This window comes from Equus przewalskii, chromosome 12 (genome assembly GCF_037783145.1).
Source record: "Equus przewalskii isolate Varuska chromosome 12, EquPr2, whole genome shotgun sequence".
Classification (NCBI taxonomy): Eukaryota; Metazoa; Chordata; class Mammalia; order Perissodactyla; family Equidae; genus Equus; species Equus przewalskii.
Window position 1 is genome coordinate 6,559,066 of NC_091842.1, and position 19,003 is coordinate 6,578,068.

Below are 19,003 nucleotides of genomic sequence, written 5' to 3' on the forward strand. Positions count from 1 at the left end.
TTACGATAATGTCAAGTTTAATCTGGCAAATATACAAGTTGGATTTCTGGAGCATGTTTTGCCTGGGTGCTGCACAGTAAACGGAGGGTTCTTGAAATGCTCGATGGGTAGGGTTAAGAACGGGCCCAGGCCCTGGCCAGGTGGGTGGGAATGAGGCAGGGAAGGGCAGAGGGGAGGCCTCAGTCAGAAGGGACTGGCTGGGGACGAGCCATGACCCTCAGGGACCCAGGGGCCTGGGCTCCCAAATGACAGCCCCTCTGAGTGAGCACCCAGGCACCAGACAGGCTGGTTGTCGCGAACTTGTCAGCAGCTGCCCCAGGCACAACCGCCCCTACTGTGCAATCTACGGGACAAACGGAAGCCCTTCTTACCCCACTCCCAGGCACCCCAACCAGGGTTCTGAATTCTAAAAACAGCAAACACATTCGAATGGTTACATATGAAATGCCGTCCTGCATCTTTCTGTCTCAAAGATAGCAGCTGCCCCCTCCCCCCAGCCCCCCACCCACCATCCCCCCAAACGATTTCTGTGCCAAGATGAAGAGGAGGCCCCAGGCCGTGGGGGGCTCCTCGTCGTGAGGGGCTGCTGCGGCGGCGCCAGGGCACAGGGTGGGCGGGACGCGGCAGCGGTGCTGGCAGCACGGCCCAGGTCCCTGGTCTCTCCTGCCACGGCCGTGCTACTTATTCAGGGAGAGCGACTGCATCCGTTTTCCTGACAAAGTCGCATCGTCTTTCGCTGAGGAGTGAGAAGGGAAGGGTGGGGGTCAGAACAAAACCACCCTCCACACACCAACGCCACACCCCCCCGAATCACAGATCTGTAGGTCTGAAAGGCTTCAGTAAACATTTTGTGCGACAGGCTCAGCTGGCAGAGGAGGGGATCCAAGGAGAGGGCCCAGCCTGATGTCCTCCCAGGGACAGGATTTCTGCTGGAACCACCGGACCCAGGTGTTCAGCCCTCACCGCGTCTGGGTGGCTGCCCCCTGCACAAAGGCCCACCAACACAGAAGCTACTGGGCACATGGAAACTCTTACCCCCCTCCCTGCTAGAACCCTGTAATTCCAACCTCTCCCCATGGATTCGCAAGTCTCAAATCAGCAACAACGTTCAAATAGTTTCACACGAGTCCTCTCCTGCTTGGGACTGTGAAGCAAGAGCTGCTAGTGGGGAGGGGGGATAATCGGGTATCTCCAGAGTGGTGACAATGCCCTGGGCAACTGATCTCCCATTTTTAGGCCTCGGTTTCCTTGTGATTTGGGAGGAGGCAAGACAGCAGGATCTCTAAGAGCACTACTGGCCTCACAGGTGGAGACGCGGCCAGGAGACACAAGGTCACGAGTCAAACGCTCCCATAAACTAGACCAACTCCCCACAGCCAACCTGGCCCAGAGGGACCCCCGCCACCTTTGGCCACACTCGAGGGAGGGCGTGGGGGAAGAGGGATGCCTGGGCCAGATTTCTTTTGGGTCTGCACTGTTAAATCCAGCCTAACCCCGCCCCAGCCTCCCCAGCCTCTCGGATGGCCAGCGGCGATCCCAGGCGGATCTGCGGCCACACAGGCCACCGGAGGCCTCAGTGGGCCTTCTGGTCTGGAAGGTCTGCACTAGGTGCGCCTCCGAGGCCTCCCTTAGGTGCCCTGGACAGCGCTCTGCTGAGAGTCACAGCCCTATCTGACCGTGCTGTGGCTGGACCCTCCCGGCACCCTGTGAGGCGGTGGGCGGGAATGCCCACCTTCCCAGCAGGGAGGAAGGCAGCTGTGTGCACACGTGTGTGCGCGCGCGCACACAGAGACACACACACACGTGCATGGCGTGGGCCTCCACTGAACAATCTGACCCCATCCATTCCACAACAAGGACACTGAAGTGGATGGTTGCGGGTGGCCACCACGGCCCAGCCAGTGGCTCAGAACCCACCTTTCCTCTCTTCTTCTTTCTTCCTAGCAGCCTCCTCCCGCTGTTTCCGGATGATCGCCAGCCGGGCAAGGTCAGCCTTGGCTTGCTCTGTCTTCCCAGCTAAATGCATTTTCATGTAACGCTCTTTCGCTTTCTGCTTCTCGATTTCTTCTCTGTTTGGATAAAATGGTGTCACAGAGGACATCTCCCCCACCATGATCAGCTGAGCTGGACGTGGGAGCCAGAATAAAGGCCTGGGGCCCAAGTGGAAGAGGGCACCCCGGCTGAGGGAGGGGCCTTGGCTCCCCATACCCCCTCCCTGATGGACATGCACCAGACAGACAGACAGGCCTGGACTTGTGCATGGGTAGGCTTAAGGGGCTGGAAGTTCAAGTGGTGCACTCGGCTTCCCCAGGCAGAAAACACGAGACGGGCATGGGCTCAGCACCTGTGACCTATGGAAAGCCGTAAGGCGGAGCGGACAATGTACGGGGGGAGGGGGAGCTGACGAGGGTCTGGTGTCCGTGGTAAGAAAGGGGGATCAAAACCTAGTGAACTGTATGTCCGGAGAAGATGACCAGGAGGAAGGCACTGGAAACCACATTCTCTAAGGAGTGGACCAAGAGGCCAGATGGGAACCAGGCACGCCCACCCTCGGGTCGACATGGCAGGACACACACTGAGTCAGAGCAGCTAGATGTGCACGAGGCTGCCTCCATGGGGTGAGCCCCATTAGGGGTGTAGGAAGGAGAGACTGCGCAGGACAAAGGTGTCGGTCACCAACTCACTAGGCAGAGAGGGGTGAGAGTCACTTGGTTCCCTCTGAGGACCTTCTTCCCATGCCTGAGATTCTGAACTGGAGTGGGTGCCCTTCGAGGTGTGAGAGTGGAGGGTCCCACTTGCACCAGGTTCCTGGAAGAGCCAAGTTCTGGAGGAGGGTCAGGGAAGCCCTGCCTGGCAGGAGCTTGGGGGAGGAACTTGGCCTCCCGGAGGCCTTCACTGTGCACAGGCTGAGGGTAGGAGAAACAGGCATGGGGCCTGGCTGGAGGGGAGGGAGAGAAACCCAGCCACCAGAAGTCGGATGAGCAGATGTGTCACCCAGGAGACTCTGGACAAGACACTTGCTACAGAGACAAGGAGGGAACACCGGTCAGCCCAGCAGGTCCTATCCTGGGAGGGAGATGCAGAGTCAGGAGCCTCAACACTGAGCCCCAGAGCACCAAACCCGGGGGGACCAGAAAGGCATCTGGAATGATGAGCAAGGCTGCCCGAAGGCTCTGTAGAGCCCCCTCAGTGAAGGCTAAGTGCCAGGCAGCCTTCCAGCCTTTATAGCTTTCATCTCGGCAACCCCAAAGGGCAGGGGTAGCAGAGGATCCCCCTTTTACTGGTGAGAACAGTGAGGTCCAGAAAGAGCAGTGACTTGTCCAAGGGTGCACAGCGGCTGCGGCAGAACCTGGGCGGGCACTAGAGCCCTTCTGCTCTAGGAAGGCTGGCAGCAGCCCAGGCTGCTGGGTTTCTGGGGACTCGGTCCTGAGAAGGAAGCTACTGGAGCGGTAGCTTCTACACCCCAAGCTCGTGGGCCTTGCCCTTGGGGATTTCAGACATACCCCTCAGCCAGCAGGGGTCAGCACAGGAAGGTGGATTTAAACCGAGCAGTCAAGAGGGAACCCCGGACTGCTTTCCCTGGTGGCCTTCAACCTCCCACAAGGCCTCTGACATCACCTGGTGGTCCTCAAAATTCAGGGCACTACCTGTCGAAGACTAGCCGTGTGCCAGGCACGTTAGCGCGTGACTGGATCCTCACACTACACATGAGGAAGCTATCTTCCTCACTACAGCTCCAGCTCCACCTTCACCTGGGACTCCAGGAGGGCTGGGGCAGCCGCAGGGCTGAGTGGGACCTCCCTGCACTACTTGCCGTGCGGATGGCCCAGGCCCCAAGGCCCCTCCCAAGCCCCAGGGCTATGACATCACAGATGGGCGCAGGCCAGCAGCAGGCAGATCAGGCTGGATGAAGAAGTCTCCCTGGAGTGGGGTGCTCTGGGGGGTAACCCTCCATGTCCCCGGGCATTACTTCAATCGCAACGCTCAGGTCTGCATCTGCTGTTCCATTTCCCCTGCTATGTTTCTACTGGTGAAAAAAAATCTTTTTTTCTTTTTTCTCCTTTTTGGAGAAGCTACTACAGAGCCTTTGAGGAATGAGATGAAACAGAAATAAACACTGTAGCTGGAGCCCTACCCAGCCACCCAGGAATCCAGGTGGAGGAGCCGGGCGCCTCATCCCGGCAGGTCAGCCCCCGGCCCATGTGCCCAGAAACGAGGCCCAGCAGCAGAGGTTACCGTTCTCTCCTTGAAAGCTCCTTGGGCCCGTCCAGGTCCAGCTGTGTGACCTTTTTGGTTGTCTGTGCCACCCGGTTGGGGTTCTCGATGTCGATGAGCCCTTCCACGCCTTTGCGCTTTTGCTAAGAGAGGACAAGAAGCTGGCCGTTGGACAAGTTTGGGTCTGCAGAGCCCCTGAAGGCCACTCCCCCCATCTCCCAACAGCCCATCTGGACTGGGACAAACTCCTGCTCCACCCCCAGGCCAACAGGTTGCTCAGCCCAAGCCTCACAGTGGGGAGAGCATTGAGGAGTATCTTCATCAGCCTGGGAGGGGCAAGGAGAGTGAGTTCATGTGACAAGGGCCCAACCTATGCTGAGTCCCAGCAACCAGGGGTTATGATCCCAGTTTCAGAGGTGACAGAATGGAGGTACAGGGTAAAATAACTTGCCCAGGGCCAACGGGAAGTAGACAGTAGACGAGATGTGAACCCAAGCCTAATTCACTTGCTCTCAGCACAGGGCACTACTCCCTCACTTCAAGCTCAGGCTCCAAACAGTTTTCCACTGAATCTTGTACCCAATTGCAATGAGCAATGCTGGAGCCCCAGAGGAGGGTGGGCCAAGGATGTGTGTTCTCAGGACCAATTCCAAATCCTAGCCATCTCAGCTGACGGGAGGGAAATGTGACTTGAGAATGACCCATCACATCACACCGTCTATGGGTTTGGGAAGCTGGCCCAAGAACCTGGAGCCCGCACCTCCCCTGGGGAAGTTCGGAAAGGAAGGAGAGCACAGGTTCTCGATTAGCAGGTTTGGTCCAAGTTTCAGGCTCTGTTAATCCTAGCTTCTCACTTTAAGCAACCAGGGCAATTGCTTCCAAATGCCAGTCAGTCTTACCACCATACAGCACTCCAGACGCCTACACCTCCACTGCAAGACCTGACATCGCAAACTTCACACGTCTAAACAGAACTCGAGATGCACCCCCTCACCCAGCCCACTCCTCCCACAATCCTAAGCATGGCTTTCCCTCAGCCCCTCGGCCTATCCTCAGCAAGTCCCAATGAGTCTCTCCCTAAAATATGGCCTGAATCTGCCCACTATTCACCTCTGCCCTTGCCATCACCCTCAGGCAAGCCATAATTTCTTTGTCTGGACACCTGCTGCCATCTCCAGGCTTCCACCCTCAACACCCTACAACTCATTCTGCAGAGAAGCTAGAACAATCTTTTAAAAGCAAATCTGGTCATCATCTCTCTCTCCACCAAGGCTCCACCAGCTGCCCACTACTCACTATCGTGAAACCCAACTCCCTTCAGGACAGGTGGCTGCCCTCACGACCCTCTCCTCATTCACCCCTGACCACCCGACTCCTGACTGTCAAGCCACAGCCCGGCCAGTTCTTCTCTGAACGTGCCCAGGTCATCCCCACTCCAGGGCCTTTGCACTTGCTAACCTGACTGTCTTGACTGCTCTGCATGCTGGTTTCCACAAGGCTGGTCCACCTTGTCTTTCTGAGCTTGGTTTAAAGTCATTTTCTCACCACACACCACTCCAAGTACCCTTCATCACAGTCCGTCTGCTTTGTAATACTTCTCACCAGCTGCAATTACAGTGTTCGGCTACTTCTGTACTGTCTACGGCCCCCCGGTAGGATGTAAACCCTCAAGAGCAAGGACTCCGTTTGCATCTGCCACCAGGGCTGATAATCAACAGGCGCTCAATGAGTGTTTGTTGCATGAACGAGTCTAAGTCCCAGGCCCCACCAGCCTCAGTACCTGGTAATCATCTTCCTCATCCTCACTCTCTTCTGAGTCTAGAGATTTCTTCTCTTTTTTGGGGTCACCTGTAGCCCCATCTCCACCTTCTTCTCCTTGCTCCTCTTCTTCCTGTTTCAGAAATGGACAACCTGCAGAATCAAAAATGCAAAACAAGCCCCCAAGACTGTGACCCCCACCCCACCACCCCAGGCTGTGGACCTTGAGAGAGTAAGCTTCTGGGAGGCTGCGACTAAGTATGACAAGGGTCCTACTCTGTGATCCTGGCCCCCAGTGGGGAACCTGACTCAGAGGCAGCCTGTCCACTTCGCTCCACAACCTGGAAGCCATTCCTACGGTCTAGCAAGCCCCTCATACAGCCATAAATGGCCTTGCTCCCCTTCCCAGACCAAGTAGCTGGGACAGCCTGGGTGAGAAGCTCATCTCCCAGGATCAGAAAGACTCAGCCATGTGGCCGGACCATAGTCCTCCTCAGCTCCGCTCCTGCTCCCCCACCTGCCACACGCAGCTGCCACTTGGTACTCGCTTTCCTGGGCAAGTCCTCCTCTGCTCTCCACTCCCACAGTCAGTGGAAGGCCAGCCACTCCAACTTGCTGACACAGATGCCCTGCTGTGCCAGCTTCCCAACAAAAAAGCCCGGCATGCCACTACCCTCCACCTTTCTTGCCTCGCCACCAAAAACCTCCCTTACAAAACCATACATCCTTCCTTCCTCAGCACTTGCCCGCACACTCTTCAAGGTCCTGCTGCCAGCTCCGGCACCAGGCCCTCCCCCCATCTCCCTTCTCGCGGCTCCCAGGGGCTTCACAGCTGTGCCACTCATCGGGCCTGACTGTGCTCCCTTCAGCCCTCAAGCAGACGAAGATCTAATGGTGTGGTGGAGGACGTGGATACCGACAACGATGGAAACACATTCTGTTTCCTGACAGGGAGCTAGAAAAGTACCACGGGAACAGAGTAGAGGGATCCACTAGGCTCAGACGGGACAGGGAAGTGTGGTAGCATCAGCGAGTGTCCCAGAGGAGGCGACGCTGAGCAAGGTCTGGAGGAGTAAAAAGTGCTTTGCCTGTTGGGGTGTGGGAAGGCAGGGCCTAACATCATGTTGAGTCTGACAAGCAGTCCTGCATTGCTGAAGAAGACAGGTGGGGGGTGCCGGGTGTCTGAGATGTGGAGGGACGGGGCCTGGCAGAGGGAGAGCCCCCAGAAGGCAGAAAGACAGGACCAAGATCAGAGACCCAGTAAGGCAACTCTTGCCGTGTGAACAAAGTTCTAAGTGACCCAGTCAGAGGGTGGCTCCCCTCTTGACTGTCATTAGTTGTTCTGGGATTACGACCTGCTGCCCGCTGCCTGGCCCCCCGACCTCAGGTGCTGGCTTCTTCCTGAGAATGCGTGGTCCTGGCCGGGCCTCTCTGAGTGCCAAAGAGGCAGGGCGCTACCCCGGGCCACTGGCGTAGCCTAGACAGGCACGTACTCACCCTGGCTTTCTGCTTTTCAGCCTGGAGCTGTGCGTCGATCTCCTCGGGGCTCGTGTACTGCCGTGCCCGGCCTTTGTGGCCTCCCTTTCTCCCTGCACAAGGATTGGCAGTTGAGGAAGGCCGGTGGGAAGCAGCTGCTTTGACTCCGAGCCCCAGGCAGCTGTCCCGCTCGAGGCGCTCTCATCAGAGGCTGCAGAGACCTCACCCACCCCTCACCAAGCTCCGCCCAATTCCATACTTCCCCACCGTCACGGGTTCAAAAGGACACAAGAGGCACCACGTGACCACCCAACGCACCACCAACCTGTGTGCTGGATGCAGGCTCCCAGGAATAAGACCCGAGAGCAGGATATGGGGGAGGGTACACCGCATGGAGTGACTGACCAAATCTCCCTTGGAATCCAAACATAGTGGACTCAGATGCAATCACAAGAATGCGTGACATGCCCCTGATGTCACTACAGAGCTTTCTACTTGCAATGCTCTGTCACAGTCGTGGCCTCTTTTAACCCTCAGAACAAACCTATGGTGCAGGAGTCACTGCTGATCCCGTTTTATAGACAAGGAGACTTAAGACCAAGGCAGACGGGTGAAGAGCACAAATGTTGCAGTCCAACCTCTGTGTTCAAATCTCAGCTCGCTGCTCACCAGCTCTGTGACTTTGGGCAGGTACTCAACCTCTCAGAGTCTGTTTCTTCATCTCTGTCCCTACCTCAGAGGGTTGTCACAAAGATGGATTTGTCAACACGTGCAAAGCTGTTGGAACAGTACCTGGCACTGAATAAGCTCTGCAAAAATGTTTGCTATGACTGTTACTTTTCTCTCTAATACAGCATTCGCTGGGGGAAAAGAAAGAAAACCAGTGGCCACATCGGTATCTTACTACAGATGTCAGGGAATATAATAAAATATTTCACGTTCACCTAAGTGGTATGACAGAAAGAGAAAACTTCAAACCTAGAGGAGAAAGCGTTCTTATGCTTGGAGTAAGAAATATGGCTTGCAAACAGCGTTAAAGTTGAAAACAGACCTGATTACCCTCCAAGAATTAAAACGTGACTAATAATTACAGTTCATCTAAGAGTATCAGTTTTATAGTCTGACCCTCTTGAGCCAGGACACCAGACTGACTCCTGCTAAAGCCATCAGCCAGATTTATAGCAGAGTGGTACCCCTTCTGCTGGTCCCAGAGGACGGTGGGGTGGCTGTGGCCTCGACCCATCCCCACCTCCCCTGGAAGCGGCAGCCCAGCAGGTTTCCAAAGTCCCTCATTGTGAGCAGAGATCTGTAATTAGACAGCCAGAGCTGGTCCAGACTCCAGAGACAGCAACAGATACTGCGCCCCCCCGCCCCCCGATTTCCTAGACAGCAGCTGCAGAGCGATAATTGCACTGCTACAGACCACACCACCCATTTTTAATGACTACCTGGGTTCCCAAGGGTGTCTCAGTCTATACTCATGAAAGTCCTATTGTGAGAGATCAAGCTTGCCATTAAAAAAGCCAACACCCTTTCTTGCGCTCTTAATATTCCAGACAATAGTAACTCAAAATTGGCTACTATAAGCTCTCATCCTGCACACTTGGCTATGGGATACCGACCTTATCTTGGTCTACAGCGACTTTTATCAGAAGCTCTTCATGCCTTTAAAAATGCTTCACAGTTACATAATGGAAACAAGAGTTGGTCCTTTGCTTTTAGGGAATTTTACACTTTTTTTTTAACATCTTCATGTTTTCTTTTGCTTTTCATGCAAATTAAAACAAGTAAGAAATGTAAACCTTGTCTATCCACAAAGCTTTTCACCAGCCAAAAGGCCAAGTCACTTAACCAAGAATTCATATTTAGGATTTTCTAATTGTCACCTCCAACCATGGCTCTAAGTAGCTATTAAGGAGGACTCTACAGCCAGAATTCTGGAGCAGGAAGGGCTCATTTAGCACCCTCCTTTTGCAGAACAGGAGACTGAGGAACACAGAGGAGACATGGCTCTTTCTACTACAGAATAAATCAGTAAGGGCTAGGTTTAAATGGAGCCAGCTCTGTAAACGTGGAACTAGAGAGTCAGGAAGTCATTTCGGTTTGAAAAAGCTCCAAGCAGATTTTCCTGTGGGCTGATGTATTGCAACCAACATGACACATGAGCCATCAATATTACACGAACATCTGTTCTGTGCCAGGAGCTAGCCAGGCACTTCGAGTGCTCATTCATTTCACGACCCTTATCTCCAGCTCTCCAAGCTAAGACTTACTAGCAGGTCTTAGCAGGAAAACAGGCTAGGAAAGGTAACTAACTTGTTCAAGGGAACAAGGTTAGTGACACAGCTGCGCTTCATACTGGCTCAGGGCAAAGACAATGGAGGACGATCTACACCGTACTGGAAAGCCATGGATCCTTTACCTTCTCGGCCAACGCACTGGCAAAGTCTTACAAACAATAGTTAATGATTCCTGGGCACTTAACGACCGCCCGGCACCGGCTTGCGCACTCCCACTCCACGTGGGTTACCTAGTTCAAGCCTCGATCAGCACTATGAGCTGGGTACAATCAGAACCCCCATTTGCAAATGAGAAAACTGAAACACATGGAAGTTAAGCGCCGAGCTCAAAGGCACACATCGAGCCGCCGCCGGAGAAGGCAGCCCGAAGCCAGGTCTGCCAGGCTCGCGAGCACCCAGTTCGGTCTCACTGGGCAAGCCCGGCTCGCCCACAGCCCGAGAGGGTCCACGTTGTACGCGCGAGTCAGGCGGGCCCACTACGGGCGCGGGGCGCGGTGACTCAGTCCCCGGCGAGCCTGGAAGTGGGAGCGGTCTCCAGACCCCCCCAGGCAGGAGAAGCGCGCCCTAGATCCCGCCTTCCGCGCCGCCGAGGACCCTGAGCCTCCGAGTCCCCTGAGACCCCCGAGGGAGTGGCTCAAGGCCACTCCGATGCTGCCTCCCATCCGGACAATTGGGCGTCGAGGCCCAGGCCTGGCCCTCCGCCGGCGCGGACGTCCTCCCTCTGCGCCGCTCTCCGAGAACCCGCAGGCTGAGGGGACAGCGGGAGCCGGACTCGGGCGGCCCCTTGAGGCCCGCGGGCCACGCGCGCCCGCCCCTCACCTCCTTTAGGCATCGCGGCTCCGGCAGCTGCGGCGGCGGCGCCTCGAACTGACACCGGAACCGGAAATACCTCGGCCTCGACTTCTTCCGCCCGGTTCAGTCCCCTCCGCGCGCCTCCGCCACCGTCGCCGTGAGGACCGGGGACCTCAGGGAGGCCACGGCACGAAGCCGGAGTGTCCCGCGCGCCGCCTGAGTCCAGGCTCGCCCGCGCGCTGCCGGGCGACAGCGCCCCCGGTCTCCCCGCCCGGGGAGATGTGTGAGCCTGCCGGCCACCCCCCGGGACGTGAGAGCTAAAGGCAAGAGCCGCTCTGGAATTCTATGCAGGCAGATATACAGACACCTAAGATGACGCAATCTCCGCGCGGAGCGGGGCGGGGCTCCGCGAGGACCTTATCCGGAAGAGATCGCCTGGGAAGCGGAAGTTGAGGAATGAGAAGCGGCGGCCGATGGCGGCGGAGGCTTGGGTGAGTGTTTTTTCCTGCTCTCGAGTACTTCGGTAACGGAAGGGGCCAGGGATCGGAGGTCTGCACTGGCCTGGAGGGCGTTCTGAGCGGCCGGACTGGGACAGGTTCGCGCCTCTGGGCCGGGAGGTCGGAGTGAGTTCCCGACAGGAGGCGGCACTTCGCCCGTGGAGATTGGGGGATTCTCCTGCTTCTAGACTTCCCCTGTCCCCCCAGGCGCTGTTTTCTTTGCCGAGAACGTTTTCTGGCTAAATGTTGTTTATTCTTGTAAGCCCCGTTTCTGATGTCGTTCTCTTTATGAACTTTCTGTCCAATCCTGACTGTAACGTCTTCCCTCCCTTCCTCCGAATGCCATTCCACTCGCCGTCTCTCTTTTACCGCCCGACGCCTCCTTCTTCTTGACCTAGTTACCTCCTGCCTGTCACCTCCCCTGGGAGGCTTCCTCTGCCTCTCAGACGGGGCCAGGGCCCTCGAATTTCCCTAGGTCGTGGCAAAATGGTCATTCCGTGTCTTTGTCCTACCAGCCTGTGCGCGCTGGGGCAGAGACCAGATTCCATCCATCTCTAGCTTCAGCTCAGGGGAGACCGGTGCAAAGACCACTGATTTGGAAGTGAGGAGCCCCGAGTCAGAGATAGACTCTGCCAGTTCCCAGCTACGCGACCCTGACTTTCTTTCTTGGAGTTTGATTCCTCATCTGTAAGGTTATTACGGAGCATTCATGAAAGGAGGCTGTCTGTGTCTGTCGGGGAAGAGGGGGTACTTTATAAACCGTCAGGCACCTTATGGAAGGGAGGGACTGAATGAATTTGGGAGAGATGAGTGTGCTGTGCATAAAAATAAGAAACAGTCTGAGTTCTGTTTGCTGGCTAGGAAATGCTGTGTGGTTTGAAGAATGCTTTGCTGTTTAGATTTGGACTGGCCTGATGTATGGGCTTTACGTGACTTGGCTTCATGTAGCATATTTGTTGGGTTTAAAAGAGACCTTGGCGATCTGGCTAATCCTCTGCCGTCATTTTTCAGATGAGACTGAGGACCAGAGAGGGAAAGTGACTTCCTCAAAGTCACAGAGTAATTGGGAGAGCTGGACAAGAACCTAAGCCTGTAACTGAAGAGACCAGAGATCTTTCTCTTACACTCTTGGGAAGCAGATCGCAAGGTATTTTGGTTTTACAGTCATCTTTTTCCCTTTTAAACACTTATCCTCGCGGCTCCCCCAATTATAGACCTCCTCACACTGTATTGTAACTGCCTTTTCCCTGTCTATCTCCTTGCTGGAATGTCACCTTATCAGGGACAGAGGTGGTGTCTTATTCTTTATTCTGTGTTCTCAATATCCAGTACCAGGCTCATTCTTCATGTTAGTTAATGATAACGGCAAATGTATGTTAGCACACATTAAACGCCAGGCCTGTTACATGTAGTTACGATTAGGTCCTCACAATGATCCTGTAAGGTAGGCTCTATTATCCTCATTTTATAGATGAGAAAACAGACATAGGGAGGTGAACGTACACCAAAACTTTGGCTGGTGAGGGCCTTTGGCCATCTGAGGTCCAGATACTAATTCATTGAATCTTTCCCCCCAGCTCTTTGCAGACTTTTTTGTGAGGAAAAAAATGCCCAAAGTCAAAAGAAGCCGGAAAGCTCCCCCAGATGGTTGGGAGTTGATCGAGCCAACTCTAGATGAATTAGATCAAAAGATGAGAGAAGGTGAGTGGGGGAGCTCCTGTCTGGGTGGGCTGTGCCCAAGGCTCAGAGCTCAGGTGCCTCCAGGAGCCAGGCAGAAATGCAAGGATAAATGGGAAGAGACAGGTGGCAGCGCTGTGGCCTCCTGGGACGGACATGTTTTATTTGCTGATTAACTCAGAGGAATATTATAAATGCCAGAAAATAAGATAACACTAATGACAAAGTCCTCACAAATGTTTTTTGGCCAGCTTAAATATAAAAGTGTTAGGGAATACAGATCAAACAGTGTACCTAAAATTATGTACCATTTTGGTTAGATGTACATTCAAAATCATACAAAATATATTTACTTGGAAAATCCTGTACTTTTTCGTTTTGGTATTTTCTGAAATATTTTTATTCACATAGTTGTTGTAGCTTTCTGACACTGTTTTCATCATCATTGAGTTTTTGCATCATCCTCCAGTTTTCCAGAATGCACCATCCTCACTTCCCTCTAAATGTTACATGATTCTGCCCTTTGTGGATCGGTGTCATATGCTGTCTTTGGAAGTTTTATCTGAAGCCACAAGCATCTGTTGGCCTTATATGATCACAGTGCAACAACTTACTGAATTGCTTTTTAAAGTGATTTTTTTTTAAGCTTTTTTGTAACTAATCCAACCCTTGTTATTATGAGGTCAAACCTCTAGCAATAATTACTAATCAGCATTAAATTACTTTGCCTCCTTTTTCCAAAACTGATTGTGTCAGATAACCTCTATTAAATACCCAGAACTTGCCGTAATCAAGGTCATTTTGGGCTGAAAGATTTCTTCCCCAAACAGATCTTTATGCAAAAGAAAAGAACTTGGAGAGTGCTGCAATAGAAGAGATATTGTGAGTCCTTGAAAATAAATCTACTTCCTGTTTTAAGGGATGACTTTTTGGGGAGAGTATTGATGTATGTGATATTCTTTACCTCCAAAAGAAGTATTCTTTCTCCCATTTTTATTTAACCATTTCACCCTTCAGCATTTCTTTGCTTTCCCATTTTTGATAAATACGTGGGTTTAAGACTTGCTATCCCATTACTCTTGCTGCCACTATAAAGGAAGCAGCCCGAGTGGGTGCAGGTGGTGCCAGACTTGGCTTCAGCTCTGGACAGGGAGCTGTCCAGAGAGCTGTGGACAGGGGCAAAAGCTGCTCGTCACCTGGAGCCCATTTTACCATGTACGATGCAGGCTCAGCATTGCCAAATCTGCTGATTTTCCCCCCCAAGAGAAGCCAGAAATTCAGCTGTTTTATGTGAACTCTTCTAAATAAAAATTCAAACTTAAAAAAAACATATTTGTGGGAGCTGCCAAACAAAGCCTGCCTTTAGGCTGGCTGGGGCTGCCAGCTTCCAGATTGTTGCCTGCAGCACAAATTTTGCCTGTGGGATCTGTGGCCATGCTCCAAGGCCACGGAGGACCCTCGTGTGGCCTTCACACAAGGAAGCCCAAAGCCAGTGGCGTTACGAGGCCTGTCCTCCTGATCTGAGGGCTATTTACAGGACAGCTCACACTAACTGAAGTTATCTTAGGAAGGAACATTCTCGTTTTCTCCTTTAGTTTGTCCCCAGTATTTCCTAGCTGAATACAACTACCCAGCTTTCAAGTGTTGGTAGAGCCACTGGTGCCTTATAAGGCCCCAAACAAAAAGAGCCTGAAGATAGGGACTGAGAGGCCGAGATAAGGGAAATTATGTGTGGCAGGGGGTTTTATGGGTGACTGAGAAATAAAGGCACTATCTCTGTCGACTGTAACCAGGACTTATAAATAACTTTACTTTTATAACAACTGAAAATCAAGCATAATGAACACTTGCATAATGAACACTTAATTAGACTTTTTAAGAATAGCACTTTAAAAGAGTTGTTGCCCAAGTGCTGACATGATGGGCAGTTTGGCAATAGCAAAGAGGCTAAAAACCAAAGTCTCATGTATGCCGTGATGCCCGCTACTTCTGGCCTCTTTTCATAGCCTCATAATGGCAGGACTCTACATTGCCCATCAGAAGCTGCCTTCCACCTTGTGTGTGAACCTGTATAAAAGGATACCAAAGAATGTTGACATGATTTTGTGAAAATGGGTCAAAAAGAGATTTAAAAAATGCTGGTGATGCTATGATTAAAAGATTGAGAAATGACTCAAAAGCACAAGGAGAGACCTTCCACTTCCAGGACAGCAGCATAAGGAGCTCCCTCAGTGGTCTTCTCCAGTCACATGGTTTCCCACACTCTCCACCCAGGTGACCAAATGTCTTCTCCAGCCCAGACTCAACACTGAGACTCTATACCAGCTGCCTCTTGCATGGCCCCATTTGGATATCTAGAACCATCTCAAAATTAACATGTGCAGAACTGAATCCTCACTCAGCCGCCCCACAGCTCTTGCCTTCTTAGGCCGCAAACCATGGAGTTGTCCTTGACTCCCCTCGGTCCTTGATTCTTCCTATCCAAGCATCCGAGACATCCAGATTCCTAAAAAGGGTGGCAGAACAGGGAAAATTGTTACAGATAAGGAAGACTTGAGACAGATCAACCACATACAACGTCTGGATGTTGTTTGGAGCTTAATTCCAACACACCCGTTGTCAACAGGTATTTTTGAGGCAATCAGTGAAAATTAAACATGGACCGAGTGGGGCCGGCCTGTGGTGCAGCAGTTAAGTTCACATGCTCTGCTTTGGTGGCCTGGGGTTCACCGGTTCCGATCTTGGGTGCAGACCTACGCACCACTTATCAAGCCATGCTGTGGCAGGCGTCCCACATATAAAATAGACGAAGATGGGCATGGATGTTAGCTCAGGGCTAATCTTACTCAAAAAAAAACATGGACTGAGTGTGGGATACTAATAAGGAATAGTGGTTGATTTTGTTGGGCGGGATATTGGCATTATGGATAGTTTTTTCGAGTCTTTAATATGTTTTAGATACAGACATATTTATGAATGTGATGCTTGATGTTTGAGATTCAGTTTAAAAACACTCCAGTGCCCTCCACCCTCAGAAGTGGAGGGAACCACATAAAATAAAAATAGGTGAATGAATGTTAGTAATTGTTGAAGCTGGGTGGTAAGTACTTGGGAATTCAGTATACTGTTTTTTCCTGTGTATTTGAAATTATCCATAGTGAAATCTTAGAAAATTCATGAATCTAAAATCTGACTCCTTTTATGCCATCTGCCCCCACCTGCTGGTCCAAGCCCCCCCACCTCTCCCCTGGATTACTGCAGTAGCCTCCTGCTTCCCCTCTCCCTCCAGCCTTCTCCACAGGGCAGCCAGGGTGGGGGTTTTGAGTCAGATCGTATCACTGTCTGCTCGGGAACCTCCAGTGACTCCCCTCCCCATCAGAGTAAAACCAGAGTTGCTCCTTCCAGGTCCGACACATACTCACCCTGGCTCCCTCAAGCTGCTTGCCCCCATGAGCTAACATCTGTTGGCAATCTTTTTTTTTTCCTTCTTCATCTCCCCAAAGCCTCCCAGTACATAATTGTATATATTCTAGTTGTGAGTGCCTCTGCTTGTGGCATGTGGGACGCTGCCTCAGCATGGCTTGATGAGCGGTGTCATGTCTGTGCCCAGGATCCAAACCATGAAACGCTGGGCCCTGAAGTGGAGCGCGCGAACTGAACCACTCGGTCACGGGGCCGCCCCTACGGTATTGTTAACTATAGTCCCCATGCTGTACGTTACATCCACAGGACTAATAACTGGAAGTTTGTACCTTTTGACTCCCTTCACCCACCCTCCATTCCTACCCCACCTGCCTCGTTTCTTAAGGTCTCTGATTAGATGTACCTTTGTGCCTTCTTTGATCACCTGTATAAGATAGCAGCCGCTCCCCTGCCTTTCCCGACTCACCGTGCCCTTCCATGTTTTTTTTTCCTGTGGCTCTTACCACTTACCACCAGGTGCTGATCTGCTTTCCTCCTGGAACGCAGCTCTGGGCCTCCTCTGTCTTGCCCGCTGCTGTATTTTGGGCACCCAGAGCTGGGCCTCGCCCCTAGCAGGCATGCAATGTTCGCTTGCTGAGTCCTCAACACCTGCATTTTGCTGGGATCACAGAACCGTTTGTGGAGCTGAATTACAAATCCTAGGTAATAGAATGGCCTCCAAGTCAGAGAAAGGGAGGTCTGGTTTTCTTGACCACTCCTTGCCTTTGTCCTCTGCTCTGAAAACTGAGAGGAGGTGGTAGACAAAGATCAACTCATAGCTGCTTAAGGGAAAGAGAGTTTCCTTGTGGCCGGTGTGAGCTGCTCGCTGACCCCACACGTCTTGACAGAGCAGTTATTCTTGCAGGCCCACTGTGCTGAGAACTTGCAGACTTGTCCAGTTTGGGTTTTTTTCTCATCCCTAAAGGACTTTAGTTGGGAAATGGACTTAGAGGTACCTTAAAGATGATTAGGATGCCCATCTGTGGGCCCAGAATTATCTTGAGAAACTGTTATGCTGTAGAAATAGGTGTGGAGGGGGCCAGCCCCATGGCCGAGTAGTTAAGTTCACGCACTCGGCTTCGCCGGCCCAGAGTTTCACAGGTTCGGATCCTGGGCGCAGACATGGTACCGCTCATCAGGCCACGTTGAGGCGGCGTCCCACATGCCACAACTAGAAGGACCCACAACTAAAACATACAACTATACTGGGGGGATTTGGGCAGAAAAAAATAAAAAAAGATTGGCAACAGTTGTTAGCTCTGGTGCCAGTCTTTCAAAAGCCAAAAAGAAATAGGTCTAGAAGGATAAACAGCAGGGTGTTAACAGAGGTTTTCTTTGAACGATTTTTTTCAATCTTCGTTTTCTAATTAAAAGCGCATTTTTAATTTAAAACAATTGTTTAATCATGTGGCTGCTTATCTTTTTTAATATAACAGCTCTGTTGAGATACAAATCACATACTGTAAAATTTGCCCTTTTAAAGTGTTCAGTTGAGCGGTGTTTAGTATATTTATGGAGTTGGGTCACCATCACCACAATTAATTTTACATTTCATCACCTCCAAAAGAAACCCCATACCCTTTAGTAGTCATCCTCCCCCTCCATTTTCTGTCTCCCAGTTCAAGGCAGCCGCTCATCTCTGTTCTGTCTCTGTAGACAGAGTCCTACAATAGGTGGGCTGTGGGGACTGGTTTTTCACTGGCACGTTTTCCAGGTTCACCCATGCTGTAGCATGTATCTGTACTTCCTTTTCACGACTGCATAATCCGCTGCAAGGGTAGGTGACATTTTGTTTATCCATGCATCAGTTGATGGACCCTGGGGTTGTTTCTGCTGTTTGGCTGTTGTGAGTAATGCTGCCGTGAACATTCACACACAAGCTTGTGTGCGCACGTGTGGTTTTCAGCTTTCTTGGGTATATTCCTAGGAGTAGAATTGCCAGGTCATCTGATAACTCTATGTTTAACTTCTTGAAGAACTGCCAGACCATTTTCCACAGCAGCTGCGCTATTGTACATTCCCGCCAGCAGCATCTAAGGATTCTAATTTCTCCACATCCTCAACACGTGTTACTGCCTGTCATTTCGATTGTAGCCACCCTAGTAGGTATAAAGTCCGATTCATTAACTCTAGTTATTAAAAAGATAACACTACATCCTGTGCAGATTAACCCTACCCCCCAAAACAAAACAAACACGCACTTTGTTCTCCCCAGCTGAAACAGAACCCCATGAGGGGAAGAGGAAAGTGGAATCTCTGTGGCCCATCTTCAGGATCCACCACCAGAAAACCCGCTATATCTTTGACCTCTTCTACAAGCGGAAAGCCATAAGCAGAGGTAACGGGCTAACTTCTCTCTTGGCCTTTCCAGCTAGTAATTTAAGTAATGGCTCTTATTCTTGCAACCTCAGCAAGTGTCATGATTTTTCTTACCAGTGTAAAAGGGAGAGGGGCCAGTGTTGGCTAAATACTCTATAACTATGGGTGGTGATGGGCTGGGTTGGGGAAACTCTGTTAAACCTAATCTGAGGCCCTTCCCCATCTTTTTGACAGAGCTATATGAATATTGTATTAAAGAAGGCTATGCAGATAAAAACCTCATCGCAAAATGGAAAAAGCAGGGCTATGAGAACTTATGCTGCCTGCGGTGCATTCAGACACGGGACACCAATTTTGGGACAAACTGCATTTGCCGGGTCCCCAAAAGCAAGCTGGAAGTGGTAATGTCTCCACCCCTGTAATGTCTGACAGTTGAGTTTGATGTTTTTTTCAGTTCACAATTCTGCTCCAGTTGACACCAAGGGATTTCACACTAGTTTGCTGGGC

At 51.8% G+C, this 19,003-nt stretch overlaps 3 protein-coding genes across 8 annotated transcripts in view; 1 reads left to right on the plus strand and 2 right to left on the minus strand.

The window, feature by feature from the left end:
* On the minus strand, positions 1 to 10,701 carry PDAP1 (PDGFA associated protein 1). The gene is made up of 6 exons (XM_070567499.1): positions 10,569 to 10,701; positions 7,471 to 7,562; positions 5,996 to 6,106; positions 4,237 to 4,358; positions 1,918 to 2,069; positions 1 to 736 (listed from the first exon to the last, which is right to left on the minus strand). The coding sequence occupies exons 1-6, from the start codon at positions 10,579 to 10,581 to the stop codon at positions 678 to 680; spliced, it is 549 nt and encodes a 182-aa protein (XP_070423600.1). The 5' UTR covers positions 10,582 to 10,701; the 3' UTR covers positions 1 to 677.
* The window catches only part of BUD31 (BUD31 homolog), a 9,381-nt gene continuing 1,044 nt past the window's right edge, over positions 10,667 to 19,003 (plus strand). Inside the window, exons 1-6 of one of the 4 annotated variants that reach the window (XM_070567503.1) lie at positions 10,954 to 11,032; positions 11,554 to 11,730; positions 12,050 to 12,185; positions 12,616 to 12,739; positions 18,393 to 18,515; positions 18,731 to 18,897. In XM_070567503.1, the coding sequence (XP_070423604.1) occupies positions 12,646 to 12,739; positions 18,393 to 18,515; positions 18,731 to 18,897 (384 nt within the window). In that variant the 5' untranslated portion in view covers positions 10,954 to 11,032; positions 11,554 to 11,730; positions 12,050 to 12,185; positions 12,616 to 12,645. Of the gene's footprint in view, positions 11,033 to 11,553; positions 11,731 to 12,049; positions 12,186 to 12,615; positions 12,740 to 18,392; positions 18,516 to 18,730; positions 18,898 to 19,003 lie in introns of all 4 variants that reach the window. The other 3 variants (XM_070567501.1, XM_008516046.2, XM_070567500.1) reach the window with 3 other exon arrangements.
* The window catches only part of PTCD1 (pentatricopeptide repeat domain 1), a 20,225-nt gene continuing 15,721 nt past the window's right edge, over positions 14,500 to 19,003 (minus strand). For all 3 annotated transcript variants that reach the window (XM_070567485.1, XM_070567480.1, XM_070567486.1), the window contains exons 9-10: positions 15,136 to 15,221; positions 14,500 to 14,782 (exon numbers count right to left, since the gene is read on the minus strand). In XM_070567485.1, the coding sequence (XP_070423586.1) occupies positions 14,752 to 14,782; positions 15,136 to 15,221 (117 nt within the window). In that variant the 3' untranslated portion in view covers positions 14,500 to 14,751. The remainder of the gene's footprint in view (positions 14,783 to 15,135; positions 15,222 to 19,003) is intronic.

Excerpts from the sequence above, each read along its gene's own strand:
- PDAP1 (XM_070567499.1), bottom strand. Across the intron at positions 6,107-7,470 it reads CTGAAAAGCAGAAAGCCAGG|GAAGAAGAGGAGCAAGGAGA; the intron begins GTGAGTACGTGC and ends TTTCTGAAACAG. Across the intron at positions 737-1,917 it reads GAAAGAAGAAGAGAGGAAAG|CGAAAGACGATGCGACTTTG; the intron begins GTGGGTTCTGAG and ends CTCACTCCTCAG.